Consider the following 13,969-nt stretch of genomic DNA (forward strand, 5'->3'; position numbering starts at 1 on the left):
ACTTTGGAACGGAACCCCTTTATTATTATGGGAGCCATAACTCAGTATTCGCGTTTTCGGTATTCGTGGCATTTCTCAGGAACGTAACCCCTGCGAATAGCGGGGGTTTACTGTATTCTGTAATGGAGAAAATGTTCTTGTTTGATTGTGCTTAGCAGCGATGAAGAGGAAGCGAATTAAATGAATGTACATTATCTGACCTATGTGTATCACAGTGTGTAAGACTTTTATTCAGTTGTTACTATTTTTAATAAAAATTAAGTTTCCAATAGTTATAAAAAAATGAAATGATGTATTTTTTTAGCTTTTGGAACGTACCCCCCTTTGTACTGGTTCTTATTCCTGTATAACACGGTTTTGCACTACATGAGATTTTATTGGAATCTAACTACCGTATTATATGAGGGTTACCTGTGTATATATATATTAATGGACATAAACAGTACTTCTATTCCACCAACAATAGTCCATAAATTTAATAGTAGTCAATCCAGTTTGCCTATTACTAGTGCTACCAAAATATTATGTTAGCATTACTATATTTAAAAAAAAAAAAAAAAAAATCATGGTGAATCCATTATGTTCTGTTTCAATAATAATTAAAAAAGCCTTGCATTCATTAAATCTTAAATATTCTTAACATTCGATAATATATAAATGTTTTAGCAAAATCTAGCTTTCTGATTGTTTGTGTTTTGTACATAAAATTTATTCTTGCAGACAGGGAAATTGAATCACAGAAATGTATAGCAAAAGAATCTACTAAATCACAAAGGCAGTTGTTGGAGAAAAACCCATTTAAATATGACAGCAGTGGTGACGAGGAGGACGAGGTTATTAAAAACCCAAACATGCAACCGAGTAGGTACTGTGAATTTTCACAAGCTACAAGTATATCTTTACTTAGAGGAAATAAAAACTGCAATTGTTTTTCTAAGTTCTGCTGTAATTATGATATTCTAGCATATTAATATTGTCATATGGTTAGATGGAGTCCCCTATATAAATATCAGTGAGCAATATAAAAATTACAGCAAGTTTTTATTAATGTTACATCGTCATTTCCAAGTGCTCCCACTTGCAGGATTTGGAAACTAGGCACCTGTAAGGAGACTTATTTGAAGTGCTTAAGGCCTTAAATGGATTGAGTAAACTAAATGCTGATTTAGTTTATTAGAAGGGATAGACAGATGAGATAGATTTTTTTTTTTTTTGTTTGGCTGATTCTAGCTTGCTTCCTTACATCATTTTCCACTACTAAAACTAACTTTGTACTTACTGTGTAATAATAAAAGCCTGAACTTGAACTTGCAAACATAAACTATGTAATGATAAAAAAAAATAATAATAAAATAAAATCTTTAAATTATGAGCATAAATCCTTTAAAATAAGCACAGTTGAACACAGGGACATAATCATAATTACTTGATAATAGCTGAAGCTTACTAGGGCTCTTTCACCCAACAGCAGTATAATCTCTTCCTACCTGTCACACTTAAGCTTTTGAAGGCTAACATACATTTTTTCCTTATTTATTTTTAAAGAATTATGTTCATAATTCAAAAGGTTTTCTTTCCCTGGTTTTATGTTTACAAGTTCAAATTCAGTACTTTATTCTAGCATAATTAGGTGCACAATAATATATGAGTATAAAGCTGATGTAAGATTCATATCATTTGCTGATATTTATAAAGGGAAGCTCTGGATAACAATTTAAATTGTAGTGCATTAAAAAATTTTAAAAATTACATGCTATACATTGTAGTTCTTGAATTATAATATTAATTCACATTTTCCTTTTGTAGAATTCTTTTTTCAATGGTAACTGCAAACATCAGACATGATACTATTCTAGTACCATGTTCAAAGCCCAAAAGAATATCAAATTTTAAATTGCAATCTTGTTTCTGTGTTCTTGAATTCAACATCTTATGCTTTTCTGGACAAAATAGTTTTCGCTGTTTGGAATCCTCACTCTTTCAGTCAAGCTCAATAACACCGTTATTTCGTTCGAATCTTGCAGCCATTGTTTTTGTATATAGTTGTAGGAAATTCAAATTTTTAATTGAGGTAGTTAGGTAGCTCTAACTTTTAATTTATAGAGTATTACACTTCACTGTTTCTATTAGATAGCGTAGTATTGACATTTAATTAATTTAATTTATTGATTTTATTAATTTAAAGTATCATGCCCCAAACTAGAGCAGCAAAGCAACGGGCTCAAAGTGACAGGAGTGCTGTGACTCGGGGGAGAACTGAGGGGGGGGGCGATTCTCCAACGCATCACAGCCTAAAAAAATGTGCAACTTGTGAAATGTTTGCCGAACTCTCTGGAATGGAACATGACATTGCCATGGGGGATGTCTTTGTGTGTGCGCGATGTAAGGAAATCAGGCGACAACTCAGCGTTGTTATGGGCCTATATGAGAGTTTGAAGGACAGGGTGGAAGCCCTCGAAAGATCTAAATTGAGGGGCCCATCAGGCTCTCAGCTGCCCACATCAACGCCAGAGCTTGCACTTGGTCATCACGCAACACAGCGGCAACCCCCAAGGCAGAATGCGCTGGTCCCTCAGGAACTAGTAGTTGTTGGAGACTCTATTGTCAGGGAAACGGGAAACATGCTTTGTAAAAAGGATAGGTGGAACAGGACCAGGGTATGTCTGCCAGGGGCAAAGGTTGATGACGTTGTAGAGCGGATATCATCTTTTAAGGGCACAAAAGGTGATATAGTTGTACACGTTGGCACTAATGATATTAGGAGTAGGAGACCGGCAGAATTACTTAACAAGTACAGGTCACTGTTGAACAAAAGCCAAGAATTAGGGTTGAATTTGAAAGTGTCTGCAATTCTTCCCAGACACGATAGAAGGGAGTATATGATGAGAGCCTTGTCGATCAATTCGGCCCTAGAAAGAATGTGCAAGGCTCAAGGGGTAGAATTTTTTTCAGCCTGGACTGTACTTGTTAACAGGAGAGACTGCTTCTATAGGGGTGGGATACACTTAAATAGAAAGGGTGCAAGAATATTTGCTGATGCTATCGAGGCAGTGTTAGGTGGGTCGGAATACTGCTAGCTTGGGGGTATACAAGGACTAATAGTTTAACAGTAGCCGTAGGCAGAGGTGAAGGTGATGCTTGCACAACTTCTATTAGAATAAGTAGCGACCTGGAGCGAGGGGTGTTGGGGGTTTCAGGGACGGATGGCAGTCATCGTGAAACAGGTGGGTATATGGGATGTGTTAGGGTAACTAAGAATAGGAGTAGGAGCATGTATGCTTGCATGTATACCAATGCTAGAAGTATAGTAAATAAATTTGAAGTGTTGGTCATTAAAGGCGGATATTGTTGGGATAGCAGAGACGTGGTGTCACACAGATATAAGGAATGCTGAACTGGAATTTGGGGAGTACAATGTGTACAGAAAGGATAGAAAGGGAGGAGGTGTTATGCTGTTAAGAAAAACATAAAATCAAAAGAAGTGCATCCAGTTGATATAGATGAACAGTGCACTGTTGAGTCAGTTTGGTGTGACATAAGCACTGCGAAAGCAAAAATAAGAGTAGGAGTGTGTTATAGGCCTAATGACTCGAATGAGTACAATAAACAATTGTACAGAGAAATAGAGTGGGCTAGTAAATCGGAATGTCTTATAATGGGGGATTTTAACTTCCCAGATATTGACTGGAACTTGTGGGTTGGTCACTCACACACTAGTCAGACTTTTGTGGATTTTTTGGATGATTGTTTTCTGCAGCAGCATGTTCGAGAGGCAACCAGAGAAAGTAATACTCTTGATCTAGTTATAAGCAGTGATCATTCGTGTATTAAGAATTTGCAGATAAAGGAACCACTAGGTGGCAGTGATCACAGTGTACTGATGTGGGATTTACTTAAAGATTTAATTACCATCAGGGGTAAAGGAAAGGGTTTTTGCTTCCATAAAGGTGAGTACAGTGGTCTCTGACAGTTTTTAAATTCTGTACAGTGAGATAAACTGATGATGTTACCAACAGTAAATTCTAAGTGGGAAGCACTCAAGGAATTAATTGTGGAAGCTACTAAAAGTTTCATACCTATTAAGAAATATTGTTCAAGGTTTAGGCCTAAATGGTTATATAATCAACTAATGAGACTCGTAACAGAGAAGAAAAATGCATGGGATGCATATAAATTATCAAGCGACTCAGAAGCCTATGGCAGATATAAGCTAGTCTGTAATCAGGTGACAAAGGAGGTTAGGCAGGTGAAGGCAGATTACGAGAAATCCTTGGCAAAAGATGCTAAGAAAAACAGCAAGGATTTCTTTACTCATATAAACTCTAAAAGGAAGAGGATGAATCTGATTAGTCCACTTGACATCGATGGTTCGACTGTTGATGATCCTGCTCAGATAGCAAACAAACTGCATGAGTATTTTGCATCTACATTCACACATGAGGAATTATTAAGGTTTGAAAATGGCAGAAGGTTATCAAATTGTAGCAGGATACTTAATGATTTTGTTATAACTGAAAGCAAAGTGGAGGAGAAATTGTTGAAGTTAAACATAAGAAAAGCACCTAGGGTGGATGGGATTTATCCAGTTATATTAAAGGAGGCGGCAAAGCAACTAAGCAAACCCTTAGCCATAATTATGAGAGCGTCCTTGGACTCAGGGGAGGTTCCCACGGACTGTGGAGATGTGCAAATGTATCCCCAATTCACAAAGGGGGATCGAAGGGTGACACGAGTAATTACAGACCAGTTAGTTTAACTTCTGTTCCGGGTAAAATAATGGAGTCACTGGTTAAAGATGCATTGCAGGATCATCTAGACAAGACTGCAGCAATAATTCAGAGACAGCATGGGTTTGTTAAGGGAAAGTCTTGTCTGACAAATTTGATAGGATATTATGATGTGGTTACAAAGGAACTGGATGCAAAAAATAATTTTGATATCATATATTTGGATTCCAGGAAAGCTTTTGACACTGTTGCGCACGGAAGACTACTGTACAAATTGGAGCTGAATGGTATTAAGGGTAAGTTGCTACAATGGATAAAAGGATGGTTGAGTGGGAGAAGACAGAGGGTGGTAATCAATGGGTGCTGCTCTTCTTGGACTAATGTTATTAGTGGAGTCCCACAGGGTTTGGTGTTAGGTCCACTGTTTTGTATATTTATCAATGATATTGATGAAGGTATATCAGGCTTAATGTCGAAGTTTGCAGATGATACAAAGGTTGGCAGTGTTGTTGATGACAGTAATGGCAGTGTGCTACTGCAACAGGATCTAGATAATTTGGGCAGATGGGCTAAGAAGTGGCAACTGAAGTTTGACTTTGACAAATGCAAAGTACTGCATATGGGTAGAAGTAACCCCAGAGAAACGTACCAACTGTGTAGTACTACACTTAAGGTGGTAGAAAATGAAAAAGACCTGGGAGTCATTGTGCAGTCAGATATGAAGTTTCCTGAGCAGTGCAGACAGGCTGCCAGGGCAAGTCATGGGGTTTTGTCAATGATATATAGGAATTTTGCTAGCAGGGAAAAGGTGATTATCCCTCTGTATAAGGCAATGGTCAGACCACGCCTTGAGTACTGCGTACAGGTCTGGAGGCCTCATTTTAGGAAGTATGTAGATTTACTTGCGCGTGTACAGAGAAGGGCAACAAGATTGGTGAGGGGAATGAAGGGATCCTCTTACCAAGAGAGGCTTAAGTTCTGCAAATTGCAGTGGCTGGAGACTAGGCACCTGTGCGGTGATCTGATTGAGGCATATAAGGCCTTGAATGGGTTGAGCACGCTGAATTCTGATGGGATCCTTCCACTTGTTCAGATTATGAACTTAAGGGGGCATAAATTCAAATTAAGAAAAGACAGATGTAGATTAGATGTGCAGAAATTTGCCTTTAGCCAGCGGGTGGTTAATTGCTGGAACAAACTTCCATTTGGCGGGAATGGTGGTTTTTTTTTTTTTTTTTTTTTGGTTGATGCTGCATAAGCTCATACACTTGCTTTCTTGCATCAAATGCCACTGCTACTGCTACACCTTTGCACATGCCAAGCAAAAAAAAAAAAACCTTTGAAACATTAAAAAAACCTTTGAGACTTTCAATTTCTAACTTTTTTCTTCCTTTGTCATTTTCAACATCATGAGCTTAAAACACCTCATAAAAAAATTATCTGTTAAATTTGCAATAATGTTGATTTAATTAAATGACTGCTTAAAAATATCAGGTTTTTACTTAGACATTCTTCTAGTTCTGCTCAACTCTGCATCCCCCAAAAATTATATCCACCTACATTGGCTACAGTATAGGGTTGTTCAAATTCCTAAAAATCACTTACTTTCTGACTTTAAAAACTTGCTCTATTTCAGTTGGCCCTTTGCTGTTAAATGTCTTGGAAAACACTATACAGTAGAGCGTCAGTTATCTGGAATAATTGATGTCAGACCTCTTCTGGATAATCAAAAGTAAGCTAAGATTAAATAAATTTAATCTTACCTTACCATTAAATTAAATAATTAAGATTAATTAAATTAAATAAAATTATAAACCAATCTTGGAAAACAGAAACATCCATCCAGACATTTTTGTGACTTTTATACAAAACAGGAAAATTAGAAAGATTTTTAAATGCTCTCAGTTTTTGACTTACCAATAACGAGCATGGACAATCTGCATCCCAGTAGCATTTGCACACATAGCAATTGTAACTTGTTCTTTTCTCATCTTAAAACCTGGTGCAGGCATTTCTCTTTTAGTGGCTAGGGGTTTTTCTCAGAATTGCTTTCCATAATAAGCCCATCTCATCAACATTATAAACGTTTCTTTCTCTTAATTTGCTATAACTGAAGCAAACTTATTTTTCAAAAGACATCGCTGCTGATTTGTCTGCAGAAAGTTTCTTGCTTTGAATATCTAGTTCATGTATACCGTGTCTTAGTTTAAAGTTTTTCAGCCAACCTGTACTTGCCTTAAAATCTTCATGACATCTTAATTTTCGATTAAAATCCAATGCTTTTTCACACAACATTGGGCCAGACACTGGTTCACCTAAACTTCACTCTGAAGAAAACAAAAAAATAAAGTGAGTGCACTCTCTAAATTGGCATTTTCAGGTTTCAACATTTTTTTTTCTAGATTCTCCTTCACTATACATAATCGACACAAATTCTATTATAGCATTGGAATTTTTCTTGATGTCATAAATTGTTGAAGTTCCCACGTCACTCTTTGGAGAGATTTCCTAAATTTTCACCTTTTCTAATTCTATTAATAATTTCTGTTTTTTGTTGCAATGTTAAAACTACACATTTTCATTTCGTTCATATTTTACTGTAAAAAATTGAGAAAAATAATAAATCGCAGTTTCAGGCTGAGATATTATTCTTACTGAATCTGGAGCTAAGCTAATCTGAAATTCACTCATGGTTTCCGAGAAAACCCAGTTCATTGGCATAACTATGCCAATGCAGTGCATTGGGGCCCACAGCCCTCCTGCCCAAAACAGAAAAAAAATTTAATTGAGTAAAAATGTAAGTTTTTTAGTTATGTTTATGATAAAATATACACCCACTCCCTGACTTACATAAAGGTTGCGTTCCGTGGAACTCAACATAAGTCGGAATTTCCCTAAATGCTTATGCAGCACTCCCAAATTTTATTGAAGCAAAGGAGAAATGTTCGACGAACATGTAAATAGAATTATTTATTCAATTTTTTTATGTCATGTGCAGGAAAAATTACAAAAGTGTGCAAAATTACAAAAAGAGAGAGGAGAAGGCATAAAGTCAGCAAGTTTTACCTTTTGCGCATTGTTGCCAGAATTAACTCTCCAGTTGATAAAAATGCCGCTGCACAAGTTGAGAGCTGTGGAGATTTAGAAGGGTTTTTTTCCCCAACATGTCACAAAATTTCTCTGCAGCTGCAGAATCGGCATTGGCAACTTCACCACATACTTTAATGTTTTGGAAACCAGCGTGCTGCTTGAACCTATTAAACCACCCTTTTCTTGCCACAAATTTGGTTTGGGGTTCAGTGTACTTATCCTTAATATCTTCATAAATAATTCTTGCTTTTGCTTGAATGGCCATTGACCTCAGAGGCACTCACTTCTGAATCTTTCCATCCATATTATTAATAGCATTTCCATTTTCCATCCATATTATTAATAGCATTTCCGATTTCAGTGAAGGGGAACTCATTTCACCATAATACCATAACGTAAAAACCCACAGAATTTCAGTTATCGGTATTATCGCAAATGCAACAAGATAGAATTTACTACCCGTTTATAATAGATTGCGCTAACAGGAAAGCCCAATAAACCAGAAAGTGCAAATTGTTTTTGTTTTATGATAGTGACCTCCAGAAATGTGTTTTAGAAACATATCACAAAGGCGTTCAGATTTGATTCTTATAACAGAATATATGATAATGATGAAAGTGTAGTGCAATTTCCATTATAAAAATGACCTTTTAGAGAGAGATAAAGAGCTTAGTTATATAGCAAAAATTTCAACTTCTTGGAACGAATTACCAAAAAAAATATGTTATTGGGTTCAAATTCCAATATTTTCATAATACCTCCATTTTTTCCTACAGGATGCAAAATACATTTCCACTGTTTTAAGTTTGCATCGGCCGGCAAAAAAACTTGCATAAAGTCGAATTTCCATAGGTCGAGTATTACGTAAGCCAGGGAGTGTCTTCAAACAATTTTTTTTCAAACAAAGCATGTTTATTGTTAACTAGCTGCAGAGCACAAATTCAAATTATTTTATTAGAGTCACCCAGAATTTCTTCTATATACCCATATATCTATTGTCTATAAATTGCGTGTGTTCTCTGGTCGATTTGCCTGTTTTGCTGGACGAAAAATCCAGAGTTTCTGGGGGGAAAAACCTTACTGTCTACACCTGAAACAGACTAATTTACTCCAGTTTGCTTGTGCAGAGCACAAGCAAACTGGAGTAAATAGAGGCGAAATGGTATTAGCATTGCCCTGCTTCCAGGGCAGTTTTTAAGGATTTGTGACTGCAGTGGCCAAAGTCAAATATGGGCCCATTTAGGGGGTAATTATTGAGTATAGTACATTAAATCCCCGCTATTCGCGGTATCTGTATTTGCAGTCGCTGATTTAATATAAAATGAAACCTAAAAAAATGTGAATTTTAAATCGCCATGAACGTTTTCCGCCATAAAAAACATGGGCGTGGCTAAAATCATCTTTCCTGGCCAAAACAGCACTCAGTGGGTGGGGGGAGAGGGGTGACAAAATCGTGAGTGTGGATGTTTCTCGCTAATCCTTGTTCAGTATGTGCTATGCGCTTGTCATGGAAGTTTTCATTGTTTGCTTTTAATTTATATGCTTATAAATTGAATAAATTTATCAATTTATAAATTGATATGCTTACAAAAATGATAAATCTACCGTTTTGCAGTGTAAAACAGACTTCTTCGAGTGTGTTAACGGAAGAAAGTGACTTTATTGTGGACAAGTTCTTTCTAGCCCCTAAAAAAATATGGCTACGAATAACAAAGGAATTGTGAAAAGATCAAAGAAGGTGATGACATTAGCGAGTAAAATTCAGTTATTAGACAAAATTTCTAATGGTAAAAGTGTCTTGTCAGTGGCAAAACATAAAATTAATAAGTCAATGGTACGATCAATCAAGAAATTGGAAGAAAAAATCTGCCGTAGTGTCCATGAAAATACGCTAATTGCTTCAAAAATTTGCTCTGTAACTCGTGATGTTAAAATAGAAAAAATGGAAAAAGCTTTAAATCTGTGGATAGAAGACCGAACTCAAAATAAAATTCCCTTATGTTCACTCATCATTCTTGAAAAGGCAAATCACCTTTATCAACACTTTAGCGAAACTGGTGTTGATAAAGGGATAAGTTTTTTAGCTATAGCAAAGGCACTGGATTGAAAGATTTGTTTGAAATTTCTAATAAATATTACATTTAATATTAAATTGTTTCTTATTTTCATTTCGATGCCATATGCTTGCATTTCACTATGTACTGTCTATGTACATAGTCATATTATGAAAGTACATATAATACATACATAGACAAAATTTTAGACTAGTTTTTCTTATATATTTCATACTTTGGAACAGAACCCCTTTATTACTATGGGAACCATAACTCAGTATTCGCGGCATTTCTCAGGAACGTAACCCCCGTGAATAGCGGGGGTTTACTGTATTACTATTGCACCTATAATATTCCTGAGTATCACGTTTACCGTTGTATTGTTAATTTTTTATTTTTACCAAAACAAATATTTTTAGCAGGCCACACTAAACTTTGCATTGGGGCCCACTTTTTCTAGTTTCACCACTGCTATTAGTCTCTGTGATATTTTTCTAAAGCACATTTTTGAAGGTCTTATAGAATTCTAGAGGTCACAACCATAAAACAATAAAAACAATTTGCAGTTTTTGGTTTATTGGGCTTTTTGTTTGTACAATCTATTATAAATGGGTAGTAAACTCAATCTTTCGCTTACTAGAATCAAAATTCAATTTGCAAAAGTCATCACTATAACCAGCGCTTACTGTACTACCAGCAATAAAAAAAAATAAAAGAAAGATCAGCCTTTCAAATTATTTTGGATGACCAACATTCTACTGTACTTAAAATGGTCACATCTCAAATTTTCACAGTATAAGCCCTCTACGAGCTTTCTGGCTACTCTGCTTTCCCCAGCTGTGAGTCTCCAATGTACTAAAATTTTGAAAGCCTGGAACAATAAACTCAATATTTACTTCTTTTTTTTTGTTTCCTAGCAATTTCTTCAGCTTTTGATGCAGTCTCAAATTCAGCATTAATCGCACTCCTAAAATTACTTTTCAGTATCAGGTCCACTCCTCTTCCAGTAGATGATTCCCAGAGATTATTATATCCCTCATTTTATAGCTAGTTGACTCCTTACCTATTTCCTCCTTGTTCAGACTTGTTTTTGATCAGAAAAGTCATTGCAAAAAACATCCAACTTGTCTGCCATTTCACCTTGGTGGTCTGTGAAATGCATCACTTCCATCTTATAAGAGGCGGCCTATCTGATTTACTCTCTTCTTTTTTGTATTTACATATGAAGGGAATAACAAACTCTGTTCCTTTTCTTTACTATCATTGTCAGTGATTTTCCATGCTCAGATTTTGTCTATCTTGCTCCATCAGTGCTTTTTTTACAAATATGCTTATAAATGCTTATAATTGACATATGAATTGGTGGTTCACAGTAGTTTGTAATTATAACATGCTTTTTTTCCCTTAGTGGGTTACAAGATGAATCCCTTAAACACTTCCCACTATTCGTTCATATCTCCATTTAATAGAGAAAAAAAAATATTTCAGTCCACTATTGCTTACTAAAATGCCCTCCCCTTATATCTATGGGAAATTGGTCCCAATTTACAAACTTTAGCTTTACAAACTATAAAAATGTATGTTCATAAATCAGTGTTTACTGTATTTTAGTAAGTAAATGAGCAAGTTGTGTAAGGGCATCTAGTTATGTAAATTTTTTGATATAAATTATAGGTAGTTCTCGACTTTACGAGTTAATTTGTTCCTATTGCGATTTCTGTTGTTGATCAGCCTTCTGGAAACCAGTCAATAATCAGGGAATCCATCTTTCACTCAACTTCCCTAAATGGAGTTGGTCTTGGAGGACTGTTTCAACAGAGCCCACACTAATCTTCACCTCCTGGGACAATTCACGCACAGATATCCTGCGATCTTCCATGATTAATGGCTCCTCTTTTCTGATCATGCTGTCATCAGTGGCTGAATAGGGACGACCTCCATCGGTAGAATCTGACCACCTCAGATTCTACCGATGTCCGATCACACCTAAACTGTCTATGCCAGTGCTTCACAATGCCATAGAATAGGGCTTCATCCTTACATACAGCAGTCATCTTCTCGTGGATTTCTTTAGGAGATTTCCTCTTCAAGAACAGATACCAGATTACAGCTCTGGTTTCAACTTTGTCCATGATGCTACTTCATCACACGTTCAGCTCTGTAAGCAAAAAATAAATTAAGACACAGGTCTGAAATTTTACACCTTTAGTACAGAGATATGTGTGATGCTACAGACAAAATATCACGACCGCGATATGTGGAAATAGGTGAGGGCGATTCTTTATTGAACCACATTCGTAAAGCTAAAACTCGTAAAGTGGGAATTTTTTTTCCATAGATTTAATGTTAAAAACAGGGGTTGCATTCTCAACAATGAAATTTGACCATAGTAATGTTAAATAAAGGTTAACAAAACAATAGTTTATGCTTAAACAATGATTTATTTATCCAAAGAAATAATGAAAACATAACCTTTAAAATAAAGCAAATTATAATAATGAAATTATTTATGTTATACAAATGTTAAAGAATATTTGAGAAAAAGCCTTTGGTTTCAGGATGCATTACTATTAGGAATACATTGATACCTCCGAAAACACTGAGACTTATTTATTGAACTAAGATACAATTTTAAAAAAACAAACAGGAGCTTTCGGGGCAAGGTGCCCCTTCTTCAGCTGTTACAGATTACATTAAATAAAGAATAACGACATAAGACTGGGTGTGACCATGCATTAGACAAAGTAACTCACTTACACAAAGTGGATGGACATTACATGGAATAAAACAATAAATGAATTGTTCACTGGGCAGAACCAGACGTCTGATGCTGGGAATGTAAGTCACGTATGCCAGTGTTCAGTATACTGTAAAACAGTTGCCTCCATGATTCGGCGCATGCATACTCCCCTGTTGGAGTTGAAGACACTACTATATTTGGCTATGTGTGGTGCCTCAAGCCACGAGCATCGCCGATAGTTACGTGAGTGCTCAGTGATCTCCAGCTGCATAGATGACAGGCAGTTGGAAATTTCCAAGGTAAGGGCTGATCTTTCCAGATCGGCTGTCCATCTCATATTCTAGACAAGTGTAATTTGCAACTCGTGAACTTGTTGCATGATCTAATCCACCCCGTAACAATGAATTTATCTCAACTGCATACTTTCCCTACTACCCAGGCATATCGGAATGCCTTGCCACAATCCCATGAAATTCTTTAGAAATTTCACAATAGCATGTAGAAACCTCAAGCTGCAATTGGTTAGCAATATTAATGACTACTTCTATTTCATTTTGTATTACCTCTGCTGGTTCTTGAAATCCTTCAAATTATCAATAAAAATGATGACAGAGTTTATTCCAAACACCATGTTCTGTGTAATTTTGTCCCAAGCTGATTTTATTATTTTGATTGCATCTAAAATAGGGAATTTTTTCAAAATTCTTTAAAAGTTGGACCTTCCTCCTTATCTCTGCCTGAACAAATAGATGCATGCACAGTAGTAATGTCTACTATGACTACTGTATTGCATGTATGTGTGGTTTGAAATGCCATATTTACGAATGTTTTTAGCATTTATTTATTTTAATTAATATTCATATTTTCTATTCTGTTGATGTTTGAAAAAAAGCACTCGTAAACCTGAGAACTCGTAAAGTTGAACTACCTGTAAATGGATTCAGTAAACCTTTATCCTTAACTTAATATATCCGTTTAGTTTATATAAAATATATATCAAAAGAATAAAATAAAAAATAAAGATAGGACACCACCTAATAAGAACTGCATCTCTTGCAAGGAGTGTCAACTAAAAATATTGGGAAATGGCTTGACAGAAGTAAAAATTATTTTACACCCAACATCTTTTTAATTTTCATATCTATTTAGAACAGACATGAACAAGCCTTGCAAAAGGTGCACTCCTGACTTTATTATTTTTTATTTCATTCTTTATAAGAGGACATTAGTAATAGCAAAGAATTCAGCATCTCTGCCAGCTAAGATTATGAACATTAAAATCACAAAGAAAATTACTTTCATAGAAAGAAAGTCAAGGCATGTGTACATATACATGCAATTACCATCTTTAAAGCAGA

At 35.7% G+C, this 13,969-nt stretch overlaps 1 protein-coding gene across 1 annotated transcript in view; it reads left to right on the forward strand.

The window, feature by feature from the left end:
* The window catches only part of LOC150086886 (uncharacterized), a 161,086-nt gene that overhangs the window by 122,127 nt on the left and 24,990 nt on the right, over nucleotides 1-13,969 (forward strand). Inside the window, exon 11 of the mRNA XM_090372309.1 lies at nucleotides 721-865. Coding sequence (XP_090228435.1) covers nucleotides 721-865 — 145 coding nt within the window. The remainder of the gene's footprint in view (nucleotides 1-720; nucleotides 866-13,969) is intronic.

Source organism: Mastigoproctus giganteus, chromosome 4, assembly GCF_048544385.1.
Source record: "Mastigoproctus giganteus isolate SK-2022 chromosome 4, ASM4854438v1, whole genome shotgun sequence".
Classification (NCBI taxonomy): Eukaryota; Metazoa; Arthropoda; class Arachnida; order Uropygi; family Thelyphonidae; genus Mastigoproctus; species Mastigoproctus giganteus.